The 25,796-nt window shown below is 44.4% G+C and overlaps 1 protein-coding gene and 1 long non-coding RNA gene across 2 annotated transcripts in view; one reads left to right on the top strand and one right to left on the bottom strand.

Annotated features, from left to right (window-relative positions):
* LOC146833123 (uncharacterized) overlaps positions 1 to 25,796 on the bottom strand; it is a 74,905-nt gene that overhangs the window by 8,711 nt on the left and 40,398 nt on the right. The gene's annotated exons all lie outside the window — the stretch shown is intronic.
* Positions 1 to 25,796, top strand: part of MRPL4 (mitochondrial ribosomal protein L4) — a 52,018-nt gene that overhangs the window by 22,871 nt on the left and 3,351 nt on the right. The window contains exons 6-8 of the mRNA XM_085600747.1: positions 8,230 to 8,336; positions 8,828 to 8,937; positions 10,280 to 10,353. Of these exons, the coding sequence (XP_085456873.1) occupies positions 8,230 to 8,336; positions 8,828 to 8,937; positions 10,280 to 10,353 (291 nt within the window). The remainder of the gene's footprint in view (positions 1 to 8,229; positions 8,337 to 8,827; positions 8,938 to 10,279; positions 10,354 to 25,796) is intronic.

Below are 25,796 nucleotides of genomic sequence, written 5' to 3'. Positions count from 1 at the left end.
GTGACATACTGTGGAGTAACGTAGATTGGAGGGGCGTAGACTGGAGTGGTTTACAGAGGAGTGTTGTAGGGTGGAATAGCCTACAGTGTCGTGGCGTAAAGTGTAGTGGAATACCTTTGAGTTTAGTGCTGTAGAGTGCAGTTGCTTACAGTGGCGTGGACTGCAGTAGTTTAAATACATAGAGTGAAAGCAGTTGAACGGATATAAATGTAATGTGGCATAAATATAGATTGTGGGTTGTAAATGGACATTTTTGGTAGTCGATGTAAATAGTTTAAGTAGTGGTAAACCTATAAGTGTGAAAATACTTAGTGTGCCGTAGTAACTTTGCGGTAGAAGCCGATGACAAGGCAGTATAACAAAGGCTGTGTTTACAAAACGTAAAAGGCAGCCATGAAGTTTTTAGCACACTTTGGCTGTGTTCTGGGTTAGAGCCTTAGATATAGGTAATTAGTAGGTTTTGTTGTTGTTCCCTACCTATTACTTCTTTATTAAAGTGATAATATATAGGGAAATGTATTTATATTTTCAAATATATTTTTTAAAACATTTACGTCTTTCTCCCATATTAGTTGTGCGTGGCAGACACATTGACTAAACTGCGACACAAAACAGCGGACTGTCACTAGATATATGTCTACTGGGACTTGTGCCCAGACTCAAAGCACTATAGTAGGAATGCAGGTTTGCCGACTTAGCTCTGCTTGTAGCAAAGTGCATGTAGCCATGTCCTAGAAATCGACTAATGCCACTGACAGAAACATTTGGCTGAAGTATAGTATAGATGTGCAGCCGTGGAATGGAAGCCTAATGACAACTCAAGAATGGAGGCATGGAATGATGACTGTATGAGACCATTTAGTACTGGAGCTACACAGACTTGTAGAATATAGACTACCTTAGACGACTTACCTAAAGGGAACAAGATGGAACTTCATTAACTAACATTCCTCCACCAGTGAAGTACCCGAACAATATTTATCTTCAACAGTTTTAACCTTCTTGTTCTAAGATCTATCTCAAAACCTGTCAAAACATAAGATGATCACAACAGACCAGAATTCAAAAACTTAAATTGCTTGCCTTGTAATGTTCTAAGATTCTTTTGTTCCACTATCCCTTGTCTCTCAGGGAAACAGAATCGCTTGTCACGATATTGGCTGGTCCTTTAAATTTAGATTCTCTTTTATTAACCCTTCACAGTTTCCCAAGAATCACGCAATCACATATCCCCCAATAGATGAACTTTAGTGTTCTCCTGCTGATCACACTATTGCTTTAATATGCTGCAATATTATTCTTCATAATTAACAACTTTGACGTTTAACCTGCCCCAACACCCTGCTTGTTATTTATGCACCCAGTAACCAACCTGGTTCTAGCTTCAGAACCTCTCACAAAATAAAAAGAGCTACCCCCAATGGTGGAATGTGGTGTGTTTAAATAAGACCATTCAGTATCTTTTCAGTATGACCTAAGATTTAAAGCGGAACTCATGGCAGTTTGAATGCCTTCCTTTCAAAAACGGTTAGTCCTTTGGACTAGGTCATTGGAAGCAATGTTTAAATCATAATACTTAAAACGGAATTTCCTGACTCAAAATGTGTTCCATTGATCGATGCTCTTACCCCTCACCTATATTATTTCTCGCTGTCACATATTTGATGTGCAACTCTGAAATACACTGTACCAATCTAGCTGAGACTTTACTTATTTCTCTACCATTCATCATGTGAATCAGTGACTTGTGATCAGTATAAAGATCAAATTGTGAATCCCACAGTTTTCAGTCAGTGCACTGCCCAAGCACATGCTAGTGCTTCCCCAGATAAACAAACCTCTCGTACCCAACACATCTCTCAATGACTGCACTATAGAGGCATATCCTAAAACAAACTTAGCAAAGTATTTACTCAGTCCTAAAAAAGGACTTTAAGTGTTTCTTTAGCCATTGGTAGGAGAGTATTTTTGATAGCTTCTAGAAAATGTATTTTAGGACCAATACGTTCCATTACTGTAAATAATCTACAGTTTCTGCTATGATCTTGAATTTTTCCCTTATCATTAAGCTATTTTCTTTTAGTATTGTTACTATTCATGACAGCCTCACGTTGAGTTTGAAACTCATGTCAGTGCAGACAAGCATGTAATCCCCTTTTTAACACGTCCATGAACTTTTGGAACACCCTGGAAGCTGAGGCTAACCGCAGAGGTAATCACAAGAACTTGAATGCATCAAATGTTGGGGCAAAAGTGGTTAGAGCTTGAGATTCAGAAGACAATTTTGCTCAATGGTATGCAGATTTCCAATCTATAAATGAAAAACACTTGCCATTGCCTAACGCTGCTAACATCTCATATATTCTAAGTAGCTAATCACAATCCTCTTGCCTAAAGATACAAATCAACTCAGCCTGATCTTCTCCAACTTTTTGCGTGCAATGACTACGGAAGAAACCAATTCTGATAAATTTGTAGGAACAATGATGTCTTTGGTGCAGAGTGGACCAAGTAGGTTTTTTTAAGATTGTGATGCACACTACAGAGTGCTGGTCTCAATTTGGGGACTACTCTGGTAGCAGTGTTTTTCAATATAATGTGATCTTCAAATCATCATCCACATTTAAACACTTTCAAGCCCAACTGGAGATTTAGTAAATTCACACAAACTTACTGGACAAGAACTACCCAGTTTCAAAATTATGAATAAATCTACTTGATCCTGCCACCCAGTGATATATCTGCTGTTAACTGGTATGTTAACATTTTTCTCCCACTCATCCAGCCTAAACCTCCAGTGCAGCATTGAGATAACCGGTATTCCTAAGTCACCAAAAGCCTTATAGCCGACATTAGATTTAATTAAAACTTGCCTTTTCAGAACCTGGTGAATATGACATTAAGAGAGTACATTATGTGTGATCCAGAATCATCAATGACGTTAAATTCCACTTGGCCAGTACGCACCCAACATCATAGTCATTTGATCTTTGTTTTTATTACCTTATTTTCCACAGTTAAAATGTAATTACTAATCCATCTTCCTTTGTGCTTAACATTCAGAACTGTATCAGTGTTATGGTTTAAAATACTCTTACGCGTACTATAGTGATGTCCAATTTTCTTTCACTTTGTTTAGCTTTAGGCATTTGCTGGACAATTGCCGCTGCTTTTTTGAGCAACATAATGGAACACACATTGGTCCCTTTTTTTGCTAAACTGTTTATATCCCCCTGTCTTTACTTTCTTCTGCGCACACTGATCCGCTCTCCTCATTTATTGTGAGTCTTTTCTTTTCGAAGCACGTATCGATGGCCATCGCTTTTTACTAATGTTGGGTCAGGGTAACTTAACAAAATTTCTTGTATTTGAGCAATAGCTAAACTCATTTCAGTCTCTCCAGTATAAATATTTATCTTTTTCATATTTGCACATTGATGCTAATGTGCAAACTTCACTATCATCACTTACTTGTTTCGTTTTAAAGAAATGGTTCTTTCTGAAATGTTACTTGGTTCCTCAGTAGGATGTTTCCAACCTTGCCACTAATGCTTGATACACATCCTACACTGCTAATCCACTACTCAGTGCATCCATCTCTGGTAAGTTATCATAATCAAAATGCCCAAAGTGGTTGAACAGCGCTGTTTTATGTTTTTTAGTTTTAGGTCTCGCCTACGCAGCTCAGCCCGCATGTAGGAGGACTTTTAGCTGTCGTTCTGCTCTTTTTGGAAGCACACACTCGTGCTTGTGGCGGCATCCAGTTTGCGGGAGCGCGCAGCGATGCGCCACAAGCACAAGTGCAGTGCTTGAAAATGAGCAACAATTAACTTTCGCGGCCGCGGGTCCGCGCTTATGGTTTAGCGCTTGTTTTTATTTCCTTGCCAAGGCAATAGGCATACCTAGAATTGTTACTAGTATGACATTCCTTTAAAATGAGTTTGCCCATTTGCTTCCTTTTTAGAAACCATCAAACTCCTGCTAGTTAACATTGTACTGTGATATACATTGGCTATTCCTTTTTAAGTAGCATGGCCCAGTTTGTTTAATTTTCTACTTTGGGTTCTTCACCGTGTGTTTTGGAGGTTGCAGGAGAGATTTACAAGCTGTTTCCTTGTGGGCATATAAGGTAAAGAAAACTGTAGCGCTACTGACCCCCAGTGGCTCAGTGATATAGTTACAAAGACGGCCTGGCCGAAATGCGCACACATTCGGGTTGATGAAATAAGGGTTTCTTATAGACTCGCTGAAACTCAGCAAGCGAAATTGCAGTTGTCTTTAGCGAATGGCGTCAGTTGGTATTTTTAATTATCTGGCAGTGCATTGGTTTTTTTTCTGCTGGTCCTACATTGTGTCCATAACTCCACATGCCTGTATAGCAACAGTAGAAATTATTTGTAAGTAGCCAGTTGTAATTTAACAGAGACTGCAATTGGACAGAGTTATGCTTCTGACGTGTCGCGCAGGGAAGGGAGTTGCACGCTGTTAATATATTTTGTGGAGGGATGTTCTCGGATCTCCTCGTGCATGAAGAGTGCTGCAAACGTTCTTCCGATATGTCGAAAATTATCCAAATTGTGTGCTTTGCATCCTCATTTTGCCAATGATTTTCATGTATAAATAATGGGAAATAGTAACTTAGCGCATAGCTCAAACCGAATGGTCGCATGCAAATTGTGCCAGTCAGATCAAAACTTTATTCGGCAAGTTAAAAACAGCCATAAGATTTCATAAAACATTGATAATAAAGAGAAAAGGATAAAAAGCATTTCCATAGGGTGGAGTAAAGCTAAAGTGCATAATTCTTGATAACGCATACAATTAATAGTCCAGTATTGACACATAATTTATTAATTTCCAAAGCTAATTGAATCTAAAACATGATACTTTTCCTCAAAATGATTGCCTTCAAGATAGAAAGAGCAACATTAAAACACACTAGATCAGTTAAAAATAACAAAATATGCAAAGCAACTTTGTAGTTCCTAATATCCTGTGCAACAAAAATAAGTTTAAGATGATAATCTTTATAACCTGAATAGAAACTATAGCACAACATAAAGTGCATTGTGCTCTGCTTACTCACACCATCACATGGGCAACGGATTGATTCAGTCGGACACAGTTTCGTTGTAGGGAAGGCTACCATGTGGTGCACAATACCAAGCCTAAACCTTGTCCGCACATATCTGTGTTGATTATTAGTAACTCAAGACAAATAGTATTGGTAACCCTCATCCAAGGAAATGGACTTATGCACGCCAACTGTCGATCTCATCATCTCAGAGCATGTTTGATGTTCCGCCCTGTGCCTAAGAAAAGTAACTTTAATCAGTTTCTTGGTGAGTGACATGACCTTAAAAGGCTCATCTCGCATTGAAAAGTTAAATAAGGTGCTGAAGAAAGAATTTCTGTCCACTAACCACGGAATATGAGAAACATTATCCAAGGTAAGGCAGTCCGAAATAATTAATTTAGTAAAACTGGTCTCCTCTGTTGACCAGATAGAAAACCAAAGGAGCAGAGGTCTAACTAAAAGCAGATCCTAAAAATATTGTAATCCAAGTTCTTGATGGGCAATAAAATCAGAAGCCGGGGCGTGTGAGCAGAGTAAGCTTTTTATAAAACTGTTTTCCTCAAGTTGCAATTGCTTAACTGGGGTATAACTCCATAACCCGGCCGCAGAGGCAGCAGTAGCCACCCCTCTAGCCTTATAAATCTTTACCATTTATTTGATTGTCCGACTACCCAGTTTTGATGAAAACCTAAAAACTCCATTGGTATTTCTGGCCAGTTTGAATTTGGCTGTAAGTACTGTTACTTGTGAATTAAATTCCCAAATAACAAAAAGAGTTTACACTGTCAATAAGCGTATTGTCAATAATAAAAAAAGGCCTACATTTTTTAGGTTTGCACCCACAGATTAGTGTAAAAGTTTTCGATTTTTTTTTTTTTTTAATCACCATATTCGTTAAGACCATAAACTCCCCAAAGGCACTCCTCAATTTCTGTAGTTCAACCGGTGTCCTGGATAACAAAATAGCGCCAACAGCATATAATAACACTAGTCTAGGATGCCCAGCAACACAAGGAGCATCAGCTTCTATGGCCTGCAGAAAATGATGTACCTCATTTATAAAAAGAGAAAATAATAATGGGACCAAAACACATCCCGGTCCAATGCCTCTCTCCGCTTTAAAAGTGAGCGAGCATTCTCTCTGGGGTCCACAACGGACTTTACTAGATATATCCGTTAACAGGCATGCAAGAAAGCTAATAGTTGCTCTTGAAGCACAAAATTGTGTCATCGCTTTCCATTTTAAAGACATTTGTTTTTATTAAGACGAGCTTGGCCTGCCTTTGATTTCAATCTTTAATCTGCACACCTCTCGGTTGGTGCTGGGCACACTAGTCATACTTGCTAGGTTACTGCCTAATGTAAGAGACAAGAGTAAATGAGATTAGGGTTTCACCAGTCCCAGATTTAAACAAATACAAAATGCAGACAGAATGAGTTTACTCGGTGTGGTTTTAAGCAGAAGGAAAGTTTTAATAGCTTCTTCTCACATATAAATGTTAAAAACAATCTGTAAATGAGTCACTATCTGCTTTCCTTGGCCTCCATTTTCCCACTGTAGATACTTTTATGGGAAGGCAGGCGTCCATGAAGCAAATGGAAATAATACACTTCATAACAGTAACTACATAAACAAGCATTGGCATAGCCAATAGGTCTCGCCTTTGGGACCTTATAAGTGTTTAGCCACGCAACACTTGATGTTGTTGCACCAAGGATATTGTGCTGGATAACTAAACACTTATAAGGTCCCAAAGGCGACACCTATTGACTATGCCAATGCTTGTTAAGAATTTTTCTACATCCGTTTTTTTATTTTCTTTTGTGACAAAATAATTTGCAACGGATCTAGCCCAGTGTATCAATTTCAATATTATTTCCCCTGGTTCTGACAAACAGAGTAAGTTGGTTAATACCTTGTGATGAAGCCTTATTGTATCCCCGTAAGACGAAAGTGCCATGTGGCAGCTGTGATAGGATCTTTGTATAGGTTAATAGTGCTAAATCAAGTATCCTGGGATTCTGAGATGATGGGTTGAAATGATTGGCTCTGTGTAGCTATGCAAAGGACACAGGAGACTCCAGAATGCTGTGTAAGTTTGGATAAAGCTGAAAGTGCATCTCACAAACACAAATTTTAAAAGTATGTGATGGCAACCATCCACACGCCAACGTTTCTCCCACCTTCGTAGGCTTTGTCAAGTTGACAGTACACACACTCATTGGTTCATATTTAACCTGTACCGATTAAATCGGAGGTTAATAGCTGAGGTAGTGAAATAGAAACCTACTGTCTGAAAGAGAAAAAAGATAATCTCCTGAGGCTGGCCTGCAGCGGACTGCTCGGATCACAGCAACAGTTTGGAAGATGTTGGAAACCATGGTGATACTCGTGTCTAGGTATTCAAGTGATGAGGACTTTGCATTGTACTATAGATAAGATTTACAGTGGGAGAAATCTACTTCCCTGCCTTTATTGAAGCAACAATTAAGTATTTGCTCTTTTTGCAGCTTTACATTTTTTTGTATATTTTTGCATATAAATGAAACTTATAAAACTTAAAACAAAACATTGTGAGTTGCATGTGATTAGTAAACCGCATTTAGCACAACACGATAGTTATAAAAAAAGCAAGTATATATAAAAACTGTATTTTAAACTGTATCTTTCTTTACGTTTTAACTTGAAGTGTACAGCTAGTACTCAGTATTTACAGAATTTAAGATACATTGTCTGCAGGTTCATTTTGAACCTAATAAATGCACTGGCAGCTAACAGTGTTAAAGAAGCTGACTAAACAGGGCAGTGAGGATTCAGGTGTGACATTTTAGTCTGAGCTAGTTTGTTTCCGCTTCAAACTGTGGAACCGTGGCTGACATCTTAGTATTGGCTGGGAGCTCACATTGGGTCTGTGGCTATAATTATAGCTTAACAAAATAGAAAATACACCCCAGGTGCGGATCATTGATTGTGCACACAGGATCATTCTGTAATTCAGTGTCCTTATACACAAGGTGCGCTATCGTTGCCTCCGTCCTTTGCCGCCGCGTCTGAGGTTTGCAATTACACAGATTTCTGTTTTGCCAGAATGAGAAGGTTTCACAGTATTGAGAACCCCCCCTCACGTTTGCTTGGTTGTTCTCTCTTTCAGGTGGTCTGGCCCACGGGCCACGGGGCCCCAGCAGTTACTTCTACATGCTTCCGATGAAAGTGCGCGTGCTGGGTTTGAAGGTGGCGTTGACTACTAAACTGACACAGGTGGGTATTGTGTTTGTTGCTGGGTCGGGCTGCCCAAGCTTTCAATGCACAAGCAACATGTCCCTATCCAGCTACTTGCCATAATGGATGTGTTGTAAGAGACGCAGGGAGGACGAAGCACTTTCTACAGCAAGCTGAATGTTTCCCCTGAAGATGCTGCCATGACATTGTATAAACGGCAGTACTATGGATTCATTTAATGTGTTGATGCTAAAGGGGTGACTGTCTTTGGCGGAATTCAACGCTGAGTTAAGGGTGAAGTTTACTTTTAGATTGTTTAGAAACTTGGTAAGCTCCCGACATATGTTCCTGCTCCTGTTAACCTAATATTTAGGTTGCCAGAGCTGTGAAACTCCTCATCGAGCAAGAAGGTGCAGTAAGCTTGAAGTGCCACTGAAGCATGCTGGACGCCAACCCCAGCAGAAGAAGACTGTGAAAAGGCCCTTGTAGACCTCAACGGTCATGACCTCGTGTTCTCTTTCCACATTTAGGGCGATCTCCATGTCATCGACTCTCTGGACATTCCCACTGATGACCCCCAGTACCTCGTGGAGCTGGCCAGATACCGGCACTGGGGAAACTCTGTGCTGATTGCTGATGTGTGAGTATGCAGAACATCCCAGAACATCCCAGAATGAGTTAACGATTGCAGTATAGCCGCCCTCTCACTGTTGCATCTCAGTGCGTACCATTGCCACTCATACTCATTCTTCATTAAACTTTGATTGTTTTAAAATCCCTCATGCTTTGGGTATTTGGAATCCCAGTGGTTTTAAAATAGATGGGAGTCAGTATCCTAAATACATACTTGTCATCTCTTTAAACCATTATTTTTATTCTGTATATTTGTTAATAATTATTTGACTAATCTCCAAATTCCTGCAAAATGTGCGCATCTGGATACCTTACTGAACTCATTGATTTCTATTAAATATATCCAACTAGCAGCTTTTATTTTTCCATTACATATTTATTTCTGTTTCTTTCTGGCAGAAGCGTGCATTTTTAGTATGCGTGTTTAGTGGAAAGGAAAGTTGCGGCCCGTTAAGGTTATTCATCAAAGTAAAAATTCAAACTACTGTTCTATCTAAGTCCACAAGGTGGCAGTGACTTGCAGCAAATATATTTTACTGTAACAAATTCCTATATAACCAGGGTCGTGGATTCCAGCATTCATTTTTGAGGATCAGGAGTTATTTTTCAGTATCAAACTTGAATCGAGAGCAATCGAGAGGCCTTAAATAAAGGTGGAGTGAAGAAAGCAAAGATGGAAAAACAGCAGTAGTAAAAAAAAGAAGCAAGAAGTGTAGGGTGGTGAAGAAAGAGGCATGAGGTGGACCCAAGAGAAGACACCCTTTGAATTAGAGAGCCTTGGTGCTTGGCAGTGCTGCCTGTAGTCTGTAAGAACAAGTTTGGGCCCCTGCACTTGTCATTATTTTTTAACAAATTAAGCACTAGCTCCCTGCCTGCCGACCAGATGCCTATGGGTATCTACTCACAGCATATCATCAGCGCTTCGTATGAGATACTAGCTTATAAGCCTCCTTTCCTAATTTCCACTTTTTCACCTCTCCTGACCCTCCTACAGTGCTTTAAGGCAAACTGTAGAGGACTACACACAGGATTACCATCCTAAGCCAACAGGTTAATTACCAGCTCCTTCAGAAATGTAATCCTTACATCCCAATTGTTTTACACATCTAGTGTTAATCAGGTGTGTGCAATGCGTATCTTTTGTGTGTCACAAATGTTTCTCTTAAGGTGTAAAAGGTAACTGCAGTGTATTACTGTTATAACTGTCCAAATACCTAACGATTAAGGAAGTTTGAGATTGTCATAAAGAAAGATACGCCTAACATTTAAACTCTTGGTTCTGCTTTTGCGTGTTTCTGAATAGTCTGTTATGTATTGCTAATCTTCTGCCGCCTGTGCTTTTCTTGCAGCGATGAACAAATGCCTGAAAATATTCTCCAAGCGACAGCCACATTGAAAACCATCAACCTGGTGCCCGCTATAGGTAACCAAAAACTGCTTTGCTGGCAGCAGCAGCTACCAATATGCTTTGAGGTCTCCAAATCTTCAGCAGGTTATATGGGACACTGACAGTGCACCCTTCACTGGCAGTTTGTTTCAGGATATTAATCCAAATATACATGTATTGTTGGAAATTCGGCTAAAAACAAAATCATCTAAAACGTTTGTGTAATACAAAAAACTGTCTGAATAATCTCTGCAGCGTAAGACATAATTAGATTGAATATTGCAAGTTCTGTAACTCCAGCATCATCAGTTCTTTTGTCACGCAGACTTGAAAAAGCAGGAGCCAGTTGAAGAAAATTCAGAATTTCGTACTTTTCATTCTTTAATGTGAAAAATGTATATGGGCTAGATATCTTACCCTTCTGGCTGATATGAGGACACACAAATGGAGTTTGGCATGCTTTAAGAGCCTTTTTGGAATTTGATGGAGCTCTTGGGAGATTTTTATTCAGTACCTCAGCGTTAATCCCTTGAGCGGTCAGTCTGTCATTTCATTTCATTCATTTCATAAGGCTTTATTCGAACGTAAAATAAGTTCATAAAAGCACAATTAAATAGACAACATGATAAAAACAACAGAGGTAGAAAAATCAACAACATAAAATTATTAAAAATTGTTAAAAGAGCATACTTTTCCTGACATTAATGGATTTGAGAAGAAAAGTAGCCGTGTAAAAACACACGTCTGGATGATACAAATTAAAAAGTAAACACATACAGTCGCGTATTGATTTGACCCCGAATTTAACAAACAAGGGTTTTAAATAAGCTATCCGATGATATTTATACAACTGACAAAGCAGAAGAAAGTGCACAGTGCTTTGGGGGGGGTAGAGTTGTCACATGGACATGGACCAGCTGGGGGTAGGTTCAAAGAAGGGAAGGCAACAAGGTTGTGGGCTACTCCCATTCTAAGCCTGGTCAATACATACCGATGTGCCTTCCAGGTAACTTGAGATAAATAAGGTTGATAACCCGCAACTTCATTCATTTCATGGTAATAGGCATAAGATGAATGCTTAAGGCTAATATGGTGTCGTTTGGTAGAAGCCTGGTGTAAAAAACACCGCTTAAGATCAAATTTGGACAACATATCTGCCCCATGGTGATCCATGGTAATATTGATGTTATAGATCTCCCCAAATTTATCGATTACATACTTTAACCATGGGATTTTAGTGTAGTGGTCCAAAGTAAGACAATCAGAAATAATAGCTCTACACAGAGAGGTCTCTTCTTTGGTCCATATGGAGCGCCATAGGATCAATGGTCTAAGTAAAATCAAATCGGAAAGGTAGTCAATGCCTAATTCATTATGCACTAAGGCGTTAGAGACAGAGGTTGGTAGGCACAAAAGTTTCTTCAAAAAATCATTTTCCTCAACCTGGAGGGATCCTACCGGGGCATAGCCCCATATACCAGCTCCGTATAAGGCAATTGAAACACACCGTGATTGGAATATTTTCAGCATGTCATTTACCCGCCTATCTCCCAATTTGGTTGCCATGGTAAAGATTCCATACGCGCTCCTGGCCATTTTAGACCGTACATTCTTATGCTCATTTACCCAGGAATTTTTGTTTGAGAAAGTAACCCCCAAATACGAAAAGTTATCCACAGCCTGGACCTTTTGGTCCTCTATAAAAAAAGAGGGCTGTTTCTTTCCGAGCCTGCGACCATATTCCATTACATAAGTTTTAGATTTATTTAAAACTAACTTTCTGCTTTTGATAAATTGCATAAAACCATCCAGCAGCTGTTGGAGGCCGTATGGTGTACGTGAGATTAAAACCGCGTCGTCCGCGTAAAGTAGCACAGGGACATATTCATTATTAATTTTGGGAGCATCCACTGATAAAGATTTAAGAAAGGAATCTATCTCATTAATAAAAAGTATAAAAAGCAGTGGGGCTAGCACACATCCCTGGCGTATTCCACGCCCGATCTTAAACATGGGAGTGCATTCGCCTTGTGATCCATAACGGACACATGCCCTCAGTTTGGTATATAGGCGTGCTAAAAAGAAGACAATACCATCCGGGGCCCCCATTTCTAACAACTTTGCCCAAAGAATGCCGTGATCCACCATATCAAAGGCACTACTTAGATCTGCGAAGCAGAGGTAAATCGTGCCAGTCTTGGCCAAAGTATATTTGCTAATGAGCAGCTCTAAATTTAAGCATTGCTTAATCGTGCCACGACCTTTCCTAAAACCAAACTGACTCTCAGCTAAAATACCATTTTCCTCCACCCATTCCTCCAATCTCACTAAGAGCACTCGGCTCATAACTTTTACAGAGGAATCCAGCAAGGAAATTGGTCGATAATTCTTGGCTTCCCCACGATTACCTTTCTTAAAAATTGGAACTAAAATAGATTCTTCCCAGGTCGGGGGCATTTCATTACTAACAGCTGAATTAAAAATATTGGTAAGCAAAGGCCCCCATATTTCTGGGACCAACTTGTATACATCAATTGGTACCCCATCTGGGCCTTGAGCTTTTCCCCCTTTGCTGTCCCGTATGTTGTCTAAAACTTCTTGTACCGTAAAATTTAATAAAAGATGCGGCCATCTATTCTCTAAAACATGAGATGCACCATCTGACTGGAAAATTTTTGAGAAATGCGAGACCCACTCTGCCTGCATAACGTTCGAAGTTAGTTCCGGAATTTTGGCATCTTTAAGGAATGGAGAATTGACAGTTTTCCAGAACAGGGAACAATTATTCATTTCAGCTGCCTTAGTCAGATTGTCCCATGCCTCCTGCTGGGGTTCTAATTTCCTGCGTTTGAGGGTTTCTTTATATCTGGCTCTTAAATCTAGGACCAGACCCCTATCTCTAGGTTTGATTGATAGGGCAGATTTCAACTCCCTCAGAGCCAGGGTGCAAGTTGAGTTGAACCAGCCCCGCGGTCGATCCTCCTTGTGCTTACATGTACTTGTAAGTTTGGAGTTGATGGCCGCGTTAATATTAATAAAATGCTCTATAGAGCCAAGGGAACCTAAGTTATCTTCTAGGATCGCGATAATATCTGCTAGGCAACTGTGGATGATAAAATCAGACGTAATGTCGGCCTTGTCCCCCTTCCATCTAAGTCTTGTGCCATTGGGGCGTTCGGCCTCAATACTAGTGATAGTACGGCCCGGAGTACTGGCATCATCCTTATCCCATAACATAACCTTTACTACCAGGCAGTTACGGTCACTAAGTTGGATGTCTATTACTTTAGGGGCCGTAATCCAAGCCTCGAGACCTGGGGAAATACAGATAAAATCTATTATTGAATTCGTTCCCCGACCTGTAAAGGTAGGACAAATCTCCCCCTTTGAATTTTTCTCATTGGCCATAATACACATATTGTATGTAGCAAGAAGGTTATTTAGGGCGTCTCCATAATGATTATGTTGAAAATGAAGAATCCCATCCTCATGATCGTCCACCAACCCGCAGACATTAACCTCTGAGAAAGGACAGGTAGTAATGTTAAAATCCCCTGCCAAAAACAAATCATATGCTTCATTAGATTCCTTGAAGAAATCTACCATTGCCCTTAAAAGATCTTTAACCGGCTGATCCCTAGAATCATTAAAAATATTATTGTAAAAATTGATTAGAAGAATGTTCCTACCTCGACTTGTGTGCAGCCATAAAAGCTGGGAGTGAGCCCCAACCTGAACATATTTAATAACCGACAAAGGGGCTTTAACTGAGATCAAAACAAGTAGACCCCCCTTGGCTCTTCCGGATACTGAAGCGGTAGCGGGTAACTGATATGAATTGAAACCACAATAGCCTTTAAAGTCGGTGCACCAAGTTTCCTGTAGACAGATAACATCAAAAAGATCTAAAAAAGTCCGTCCACCCCAGACTATCTGATTTTGATCTAATTCCCGCGATATTCCAACTTACAATATAACATCCGGAGGAACCATGGATACCTGATCCCAAATGAATACAATTACTGCCCTGTTGGGGGGCAACAATGATAGGGGTCTCCTTGTATAACTCAGGGTGACCTACTAGATCTCCCTCCTTACCCTTAGTCATACAAACTATAGTTGACCCAGGAATTACCTCCTCCACCCCAGGCAAACATACAGTTGAGCCTGTATCCAATAGGACATGATTCCCCTGGGTTTCCGGTGGTACCAGACCCGCCTCTATTTCGGAATCCAAACAGACTTCAGTGACGTCCATCTTATCCATTAATATGGGCTCTTCTATTAATCCTAAAGCAACACTGTCCTCCTGTCAATCATTTTGGTCCAACCCACTCAAGCATTGAAAACGGTTAGCAGTATCTATCTGGAAACTGTTTACCAAGCTAAACACCCCTTCCCTCCTTGTTTTCCCTCCCCCGCGGTGCGTTGAAAAGTGCTCTATATGCTGACTGTAGAAAAAACCAAGAGGGCGGAGTGTAATCCCCTGGTCAATACTAGGGCGGGACGTGGCTCTAATCAAAGCTGTCGTGGCAAGGTGGGGAGTACTAAAATTTATGATAACACAATCCCCAGGAATGTTTTTAGGGGACATTCCAATCCAATTAGTTCTAGTAGTAGCCAAAATCTCATCCGCCATAGCCACTGGAAAACCACATTCGCGGTTAAGCCATGCCACAGTTTTGTTTTTAAGGGAATCATATGATTCCACAGAGTGGTAGGGCCTGTCCTCTCTAATGGGTGGTACATTTGTCAGGACTGCCACATATGGTGCGCAATCAGGAGGCAGATTTGGTTGCGAAAGGCTACGATTATTGAGATTCCCCCTTCCAGATGTCCTTGTCATAATTCCCGGGGCATGTGTAACTAAGTTTGGGGTGATACCAATAGAACATGCAGGTATAACTGGGATAACACTAAGTTCACTCCCAGAAACAGATCGTGTTACATTACCGACAGAACCTTGTCGTTTAATAGCAGGAATGGTCCTACTCTTTGACTGTGTGGGAGTATTGATGCCCGTGCATAGCTGGCCACTACTAGATTGATTATTAGGGGGTTGCATGCTTTTACCAGTCAAGCCTACAGTCCCACTTGCCACAACGGGCAGTTGAGGGCTATTGTTAGAATTTAAACCGGATTGCACCATTTCGCCTAATCTGCTCACTTCCCTAGATATAGCCTTGAGTTTATCTAAAAGAGGTATGATAATATTATTTAACTTACTGTCAGTCATACCAATTAGCAACTCGAGCTGGTCAGGAGCTAATGTCATATGGGTGGAATGAACCTCATTATTAGAACAGATATGCTCAGAAGGGCCTGTGTTAGAAACAGAAACAATGTTCTTTTTTCTTTTGCGGTCCCCTTTTTTAGAGAAAACCGGTCTGTTAAGATGTGACCCTGATCTTAACACCCTATGTATATTAGGAACCACGGGGGTCACGACAACAATAACGTTGGAAGACCTAAGAGAATCAGATACCCCAGCGACATCAGTTTCTAGCGGAGAAACCTAAATTGACTCAATAACACATGTACCCTCCCTCACTGGAGAGACTATAGGGGCCAATACTTGGATATCATCAAAAGGGTGGATCTCAGCAGGAACTGGTTGGCTTGTTATCGCCGGTCTATCGTTGCTGGCTAGACCCAGAGATAATCTACGTTCCTTGTTAATCTTGTCTACAACTTTGACCAAATAATTGTCAAGTGTAGATACAGTAGGGCGAGGGGTCCCAGTTGACTTGGACATGTTGCCTGAGAATACAATAGATAAAATATATGGCAAACAAAAACAACCAATTAAAATTAAAATAGCACTTACTATGAAATGATTTCGACTATTTAAACATTACACATGACACATAAGATAAAAACAAAAGTAGACCACAGCACAACCCTTGTTGAAAACACAAATTAATAAGGATTGTATATCGAAACAAGTCTGTGATTAACCAGTATTCCTGGGACCATAGGGTACGAAGTGCACAACGTTGTGCAACGAACTTAAATTCACAACTTGCAACAGCAGCACTAATAGTCCCGACAAATGTAAATGTCACAGTACCTTGCGATAGTGGTCTTATCGAAAAATATTAAGGGGGTGGCCCAGCCCGGCCTCTTCCGGCCCCTGACGGCCACAGACGGCCCGCCCTCTGCCCGCCCTCTGCCCGGGCTCAGCCCGCGCGCGTCCCGCGACGCGGAGGGAGCCTCCGATGATGTAGCGCCTCCGGGCGCGCTTTCCGCCGAAAGTGGGCGTGCCAAAGCGGAATGCTGGGGGCTGTAGTCTCCCCCTACAGCGGCCTCTGGAAACGGAAGGCGACGGGGGAGACAAACGGCGACGGAGCAATAGGGCCAACAAACTCTGCTCACGAGTCCAGGAGCCCAGGTAGGTGCTACGTGATGCTTGCCAGGCTCTAGTTATGAAGGAGGACCCCCCGCTCCACCGAGGGAGCCTCCGATGATGTAGCGCCTCCGGGCGCGCTTGCCGCCAAAAGTGGGCGTGCCAAAGCGGAATGCTGGGGGCTGTAATCTCCCCCTACAGCGGCCTCTGGAAACGGAAGGCGGCGGGGGAGACAAACTGCGACGGAGCAATAGGGCCAACAAACTCTGCTCACGAGTCCAGGAGCCCAGGTAGGTGCTACGTGATGCTTGCCAGGCTCTAGTTATGAAGGAGGACCTGTCATTGATGCTGCAGCCCTTAGTGACATTATTATTATCATTAATGTTGTTATTGAAATAAGACTGTGGCCAGGGGTCCCAGCAGGCAGGTATTGGCAGCTCTAATTGCTTCATCGCCATTGTTACGAGCTCACGGCTAACTGGTGCTTTACATTGAGAACTTTAAGAGTGCCTGTGTAATATTTTGTAACTGGATGAAACTAATAGTGTGTGACGTTTCACAACGTATTCTTCTTCTTCAAGAAGCTGGTAGTGGATGTAGCATGTGTGTGAGCGTCACAAATAAACATTCTCTAGTCGTTTAGACTGGGTGTGCTGGAAATTTCAAATAATGAAGTAGGTAAATCCTTCCCCCCCTTAGCAGAGCATTCTGGGCTTATTGGGAGCTTATTGGGAGCTCTTTGTCATTCAGATCTCGTAGTAACACTTTTACAGGCAAAAGTTACTGTAACTCCAGTCTTCTAGGCAGAGAAGGCAAGGATGAGTTCCTGGGTTTACAGTAACTCTGTAGGTGTGGGCATGCTGGGGCAGAGGGAGCTCCGAGCAGACGTAAGAGTAACACCATTCTTAAGGCACACGAGCTAAGGGGATGCACCCTGCAGAGATTTCAGTAAAACAAGTTGTACTGGGTAGAGAGTCCCCTCTACAGGGTTCACAGTGACATCAGGCACACTGGGGAGAGTGGGCGCACAGTAGAGCTAAGAGTAGCACAACTCATGCAGGTAAGTCTAGAGCTTCCAGTAACACAGGCCATACAGGCACAGGGTGAGAGAGCTTTTCACAGGGCTCACAGTGACATCAGTCGTACAAGCACCTAGGGTAGGGAGCTGACTGCAGGGCTTGTACTAATACAGTTCTTAGAAGCACACAAGCTGATAGGTAGCACCCTGCAGACATTAAGTAACACAGGCCATACAGGAACAGGGTGAGAGAGCTTTTCACTGGGCTCACAGTGACATCAGTCGCACAAGCACACTTGGGGTAGGGAGCTGACTGCAGGGCTTGTACTAATACAGTTCTTACAAGCACACAAGCTGATAGGGAGCACCCCGCAGACATTAAGTAACACAGGCCATACAGGCACAGGGTGAGGGAGCCTTTCACAGGACTCACAGTGACATCAGTCGCACAAGCACACTTGGGGTAGGGAGCTGACTGCAGGGCTTGTACTAATACAGTTCTTACAAGCACACAAGCTGATAGGGAGCACCCCGCAGACATTAAGTAACACAGGCCATACAGGCACAGGGTGAGGGAGCCTTTCACAGGGCTCACAGTGACATCAGTCGCACAAGCACACTTAGGGTAGGGAGCTGACTGCAGGGCTTGTACTAATACAGTTCTTACAAGCACACAAGCTGATAGGGAGCACCCCGCAGACATTAAGTAACACAGGCCATACAGGAACAGGGTGAGAGAGCTTTTCACAGGGCTCACAGTGACATCAGTCGCACAAGCACCTAGGGTAGGGAGCTGACTGCAGGGCTTGTACTAATACAGTTCTTACAAGCAAACAAGCTGATAGGGAGCACCCCACAGACATTAAGTAACACAGGCACAGGGTGAGAGAGCTTTTCACAGGGCTCACAGTGACATCAGTCGCACAAGCACCTAGGGTAGGGAGCTGACTCCAGGGCTTGTACTAATACAGTTCTAAGAAGCACACAAGCTGATAAGGAGCACCCCGCAGACATTAAGTAACACAGGCCATACAGGCACAGGGTGAGAGAGCTTTTCACAGGGCTCATAGTGACATCAGTCGCACAAGCACCTAGGGTAGGGAGCTGACTGCAGGGCTTGTACTAATACAGTTCTTACAAGCACACAAGCTGATAGGGAGCACCCCGCAGACATTAAGTAACACAGGCCATACAGGCACAGGGTGAGAGAGCTTTTCACAGGGCTCACAGTGACATCCGTCGCACAAGCACACTTAGGGTAGGGAGCTGACTGCAGGGCTTGTACTAATACAGTTCTTAGAAGCACACAAGCTGATAGGGAGCACCCCGCAGACATTAAGTAACACAGGCCATACAGGCACAGGGTGAGGGAGCCTTTCACAGGGCTCACAGTGACATCAGTCGCACAAGCACACTTAGGGTAGGGAGATGACTGCAGGGCTTGTACTAATACAGTTCTTACAAGCACACAAGCTGATAGGGAGCACCCCGCAGACATTAAGTAACACAGGCCATACAGGCACAGGGTGAGAGAGCTTTTCACAGGGCTCACAGTGACATCAGTCGCACAAGCACCTAGGGTAGGGAGCTTACTCCAGGGCTTGTACTAATACAGTTCTTACAAGCACACAAGCTGATAGGGAGCACCGCGCAGACATTAAGTAACACAGGCCATACAGGCACAGGGTGAGGGAGCCTTTCACAGGGCTCACAGTGACATCAGTCGCACAAGCACACTTGGGGTAGGGAGCTGACTGCAGGGCTTGTACTAATACAGTTCTTACAAGCACACAAGCTGATAGGGAGCACCCCGCAGACATTAAGTAACACAGGCCATACAGGCACAGGGTGAGCGAGCTTTTCACAGGGCTCACAGTGACATCAGTCGCACAAGCACCTAGGGTAGGGAGCTGACTGCAGAGCTTGTACTAATACAGTTCTTAGAAGCACACAAGCTGATAGGGAGCACCCCGCAGACATTAAGTAACACAGGCCATACAGGAACAGGGTGAGAGAGCTTTTCACAGGGCTCACAGTGACATCAGTCGCACAAGCACCTAGGGTAGGGAGCTGACTGCAGAGCTTGTACTAATACAGTTCTTACAAGCACACAAGCTGATAAGGAGCACCCCGCAGACATTAAGTAACACAGGCCATACAGGAACAGGGTGAGAGAGCTTTTCACAGGGCTCACAGTGACATCAGTCGCACAAGCACCTAGGGTAGGGAGCTGACGGCATGGCTTGTACTAATACAGTTCTTACAAGCAAACAAGCTGATAGGGAGCACCCCGCAGACATTAAGTAACACAGGCAGAGAGAGCTTTTCACAGGGCTCACAGTGACATCAGTCGCACAAGCACCTAGGGTAGGGAGCTGACTCCAGGGCTTGTACTAATACAGTTCTTACAAGCACACAAGCTGATAAGGAGCAAGCACCCTGCAGACATTAAGTAACACAGGCCATACAGGCACAGGGTGAGAGAGCTTTTCACAGAGCTCACAGTGACATCAGTCGCACAAGCACACTTGGGGTAGGGAGCTGACTGCAGGGCTTTTACTAATACAGTTCTAAGAAGCACACAAGCTGATAAGGAGCACCCAGCAGACATTAAGTAACACAGGCCATACAGGCACAGGGTGAGAGAGCTTTTCACAGGGCTCACAGTGACATCAGTCGCACAAGCACCTAGGGTAGGGAGCTGACTCCAGGGCTTGTACTATACAGTTCTTACAAGCACACAAGCTGATAGGGAGCACCCCACAGACATTAAGTAACACAGGCCATACAGGCACAGGGTGAGAGAGCTTTTCACAGGGCTCACAGTGACATCAGTCGCACAAGCACACTTAGGGTAGGGAGCTGACTGCAGGGCTTGTACTAATACAGTTCTTAGAAGCACACAAGCTGATAGGGAGCACCCCGCAGACATTAAGTAACACAGGCCATACAGGCACAGGGTGAGGGAGCCTTTCACAGGGCTCACAGTGACATCAGTCGCACAAGCACACTTAGGGTAGGGAGCTGACTGCAGGGCTTGTACTAATACAGTTCTTACAAGCACACAAGCTGATAGGGAGCACCCCGCAGACATTAAGTAACACAGGCCATACAGGCACAGGGTGAGAGAGCTTTTCACAGGGCTCACAGTGACATCAGTCGCACAAGCACACTTAGGGTAGGGAGCTGACTCCAGGGCTTGTACTAATAGAGTTCTTACAAGCACACAAGCTGATAGGGAGCAAGCACCCTGCAGACATTAAGTAACACGGGCCATACAGGCACATGGTGAGAGAGCTTTTCACAGGGCTCACAGTGACATCAGTCGCACAAGCACCTAGGGTAGGGAGCTGACTGCAGGGCTTGTACTAATACAGTTCTTACAAGCACACAAGCTGATAAGGAGCACCCGCAGACATTAAGTAACACAGTCCATACAGGCACAGGGTGAGGGAGCCTTTCACAGGGCTCACAGTGACATCAGTCGCACAAGCACCTAGGGTAGGGAGCTTACTCCAGGGCTTGTACTAATACAGTTCTTACAAGCACACAAGCTGATAGGGAGCACCGCGCAGACATTAAGTAACACAGGCCATACAGGCACAGGGTGAGAGAGCTTTTCACAGGGCTCACAGTGACATCAGTCGCACAAGCACCTAGGGTAGGGAGCTGACTGCAGGGCTTGTACTAATACAGTTCTTACAAGCACACAAGCTGATAGGGAGCACCCCGCAGACATTAAGTAACACAGGCCATACAGGCACAGGGTGAGAGAGCTTTTCACAGCGCTCACAGTGACATCAGTCGCACAAGCACACTTGGGGTAGGGAGCTGACTGCAGGGCTTGTACTAATACAGTTCTTAGAAGCACACAAGCTGATAAGGAGCACCCCGCAGACATTAAGTAACACAGGCCATACAGGCACAGGGTGAGAGAGCTTTTCACAGGGCTCACAGTGACATCAGTCGCACAAGCACCTAGGGTAGGGAGCTGACTCCAGGGCTTGTACTATACAGTTCTTACAAGCACACAAGCTGATAGGGAGCACCCCACAGACATTAAGTAACACAGGCCATACAGGCACAGGGTGAGAGAGCTTTTCACAGGGCTCACAGTGACATCAGTCGCACAAGCACACTTAGGGTAGGGAGCTGACTGCAGGGCTTGTACTAATACAGTTCTTAGAAGCACACAAGCTGATAGGGAGCACCCCGCAGACATTAAGTAACACAGGCCATACAGGCACAGGGTGAGGGAGCCTTTCACAGGGCTCACAGTGACATCAGTCGCACAAGCACACTTAGGGTAGGGAGCTGACTGCAGGGCTTGTACTAATACAGTTCTTACAAGCACACAAGCTGATAGGGAGCACCCCGCAGACATTAAGTAACACAGGCCATACAGGCACAGGGTGAGAGAGCTTTTCACAGGGCTCACAGTGACATCAGTCGCACAAGCACACTTAGGGTAGGGAGCTGACTCCAGGGCTTGTACTAATAGAGTTCTTACAAGCACACAAGCTGATAGGGAGCAAGCACCCTGCAGACATTAAGTAACACGGGCCATACAGGCACATGGTGAGAGAGCTTTTCACAGGGCTCACAGTGACATCAGTCGCACAAGCACCTAGGGTAGGGAGCTGACTGCAGGGCTTGTACTAATACAGTTCTTACAAGCACACAAGCTGATAAGGAGCACCCGCAGACATTAAGTAACACAGGCCATACAGGCACAGGGTGAGGGAGCCTTTCACAGGGCTCACAGTGACATCAGTCGCACAAGCACCTAGGGTAGGGAGCTTACTCCAGGGCTTGTACTAATACAGTTCTTACAAGCACACAAGCTGATAGGGAGCACCCCGCAGACATTAAGTAACACAGGCCATACAGGCACAGGGTGAGAGAGCTTTTCACAGGGCTCACAGTGACATCAGTCGCACAAGCACCTAGGGTAGGGAGCTGACTGCAGGGCTTGTACTAATACAGTTCTTACAAGCACACAAGCTGATAGGGAGCAAGCACCCTGCAGACATTAAGTAACACAGGCCATACAGGCACATGGTGAGAGAGCTTTTCACAGGGCTCACAGTGACATCAGTCGCACAAGCACCTAGGGTAGGGAGCTGACTGCAGGGCTTGTACTAATACAGTTCTTACAAGCACACAAGCTGATAAGGAGCACCCGCAGACATTAAGTAACACAGTCCATACAGGCACAGGGTGAGGGAGCCTTTCACAGGGCTCACAGTGACATCAGTCGCACAAGCACCTAGGGTAGGGAGCTTACTCCAGGGCTTGTACTAATACAGTTCTTACAAGCACACAAGCTGATAGGGAGCACCGCGCAGACATTAAGTAACACAGGCCATACTGGCACAGGGTGAGAGAGCTTTTCACAGTGCTCACAGGGACATCAGTCGCACAAGCACCTAGGGTAGGGAGCTGACTCCAGGGCTTGTACTAATACAGTTCTTACAAGCACACAAGCTGATAGGGATCACCCCGCAGACATTAAGTAACACAAGTCATACAGGCGGAGGGTGAGTGAAAGCACCCTGCACACCTTATCCTTGCTCATGGGGCGGTAGGGGGTCTCTACCAAGCTATCAGTAATATGAGTGGTGCAGACTCTTGGGCTGAAAGTGTTTCCTGCAAAGACAAGTGTTTACTGTGCGACAAGTTTCACACAGCGAGAAAAGCAAGTTGCACAGAGAATCGGAGCCTACATTTACACTAGTGGTGCAGCACACGCAGTGAGAGGAGGTTTCCTGAAGATCTTAGTGACAACTAAAAGCAGCACTGGGGCAGAAGACAAGGCAGAGGGCACCTACCGACTGCTGCATCACCCATAATAACAAGCTATTCTGGCCCATTGTAGGACTGAGCGCTTCCTGCAGGCTTCACGGTGACACAGGTCAGGCAGGCACCGACGGAGAGGGAGCTCTGCAGAACCTGGCCGGCGAGAGAGTGCGCTCTGATCCCCAGGTCTTGTACTATACAGTTCTTACAAGCACACAAGCTGATAGGGAGCAAGCACCCTGCAGACATTAAGTAACACAGGCCATACAGGCACATGGTGAGAGAGCTTTTCACAGGGCTCACAGTGACATCAGTCGCACAAGCACCTAGGGTAGGGAGCTGACTGCAGGGCTTGTACTAATACAGTTCTTACAAGCACACAAGCTGATAGGGAGCACCGCGCAGACATTAAGTAACACAGGCCATACAGGCACAGGGTGAGGGAGCCTTTCACAGGGCTCACAGTGACATCAGTCGCACAAGCACACTTGGGGTAGGGAGCTGACTGCAGGGCTTGTACTAATACAGTTCTTACAAGCACACAAGCTGATAGGGAGCACCCCGCAGACATTAAGTAACACAGGCCATACAGGCACAGGGTGAGAGAGCTTTTCACAGGGCTCACAGTGACATCAGTCGCACAAGCACCTAGGGTAGGGAGCTTACTCCAGGGCTTGTACTAATACAGTTCTTACAAGCACACAAGCTGATAGGGAGCACCGCGCAGACATTAAGTAACACAGGCCATACAGGCACAGGGTGAGGGAGCCTTTCACAGGGCTCTCAGTGACATCAGTCGCACAAGCACACTTGGGGTAGGGAGCTGACTGCAGGGCTTGTACTAATACAGTTCTTACAAGCACACAAGCTGATAGGGAGCACCCCGCAGACATTAAGTAACACAGGCCATACAGGCACAGGGTGAGCGAGCTTTTCACAGGGCTCACAGTGACATCAGTCGCACAAGCACCTAGGGTAGGGAGCTTGACTGCAGGGCTTGTACTAATACAGTTCTTAGAAGCACACAAGCTGATAGGGAGCACCCCGCAGACATTAAGTAACACAGGCCATACAGGAACAGGGTGAGAGAGCTTTTCACAGGGCTCACAGTGACATCAGTCGCACAAGCACCTAGGGTAGGGAGCTGACTGCAGAGCTTGTACTAATACAGTTCTTACAAGCACACAAGCTGATAAGGAGCACCCCGCAGACATTAAGTAACACAGGCCATACAGGAACAGGGTGAGAGAGCTTTTCACAGGGCTCACAGTGACATCAGTCGCACAAGCACCTAGGGTAGGGAGCTGACGGCATGGCTTGTACTAATACAGTTCTTACAAGCAAACAAGCTGATAGGGAGCACCCCGCAGACATTAAGTAACACAGGCAGAGAGAGCTTTTCACAGGGCTCACAGTGACATCAGTCGCACAAGCACCTAGGGTAGGGAGCTGACTCCAGGGCTTGTACTAATACAGTTCTTACAAGCACACAAGCTGATAAGGAGCAAGCACCCTGCAGACATTAAGTAACACAGGCCATACAGGCACAGGGTGAGAGAGCTTTTCACAGAGCTCACAGTGACATCAGTCGCACAAGCACACTTGGGGTAGGGAGCTGACTGCAGGGCTTGTACTAATACAGTTCTAAGAAGCACACAAGCTGATAAGGAGCACCCAGCAGACATTAAGTAACACAGGCCATACAGGCACAGGGTGAGAGAGCTTTTCACAGGGCTCACAGTGACATCAGTCGCACAAGCACCTAGGGTAGGGAGCTGACTGCAGGGCTTGTACTAATACAGTTCTTACAAGCACACAAGCTGATAGGGAGCACCCCGCAGACATTAAGTAACACAGGCCATACAGGCACAGGGTGAGAGAGCTTTTCACAGGGCTCACAGTGACATCAGTCGCACAAGCACACTTGGGGTAGGGAGCTGACTGCAGGGCTTGTACTAATACAGTTCTTAGAAGCACACAAGCTGATAAGGAGCACCCCGCAGACATTAAGTAACACAGGCCATACAGGCACAGGGTGAGAGAGCTTTTCACAGGGCTCACAGTGACATCAGTCGCACAAGCACCTAGGGTAGGGAGCTGACTCCAGGGCTTGTACTATACAGTTCTTACAAGCACACAAGCTGATAGGGAGCACCCCACAGACATTAAGTAACACAGGCCATACAGGCACAGGGTGAGAGAGCTTTTCACAGGGCTCACAGTGACATCAGTCGCACAAGCACACTTAGGGTAGGGAGCTGACTGCAGGGCTTGTACTAATACAGTTCTTAGAAGCACACAAGCTGATAGGGAGCA

Source organism: Triturus cristatus, chromosome 4_2 (genome assembly GCF_964204655.1).
Source record: "Triturus cristatus chromosome 4_2, aTriCri1.1, whole genome shotgun sequence".
Classification (NCBI taxonomy): Eukaryota; Metazoa; Chordata; class Amphibia; order Caudata; family Salamandridae; genus Triturus; species Triturus cristatus.
This window is presented reverse-complemented; position numbering and strand designations above follow the sequence as displayed.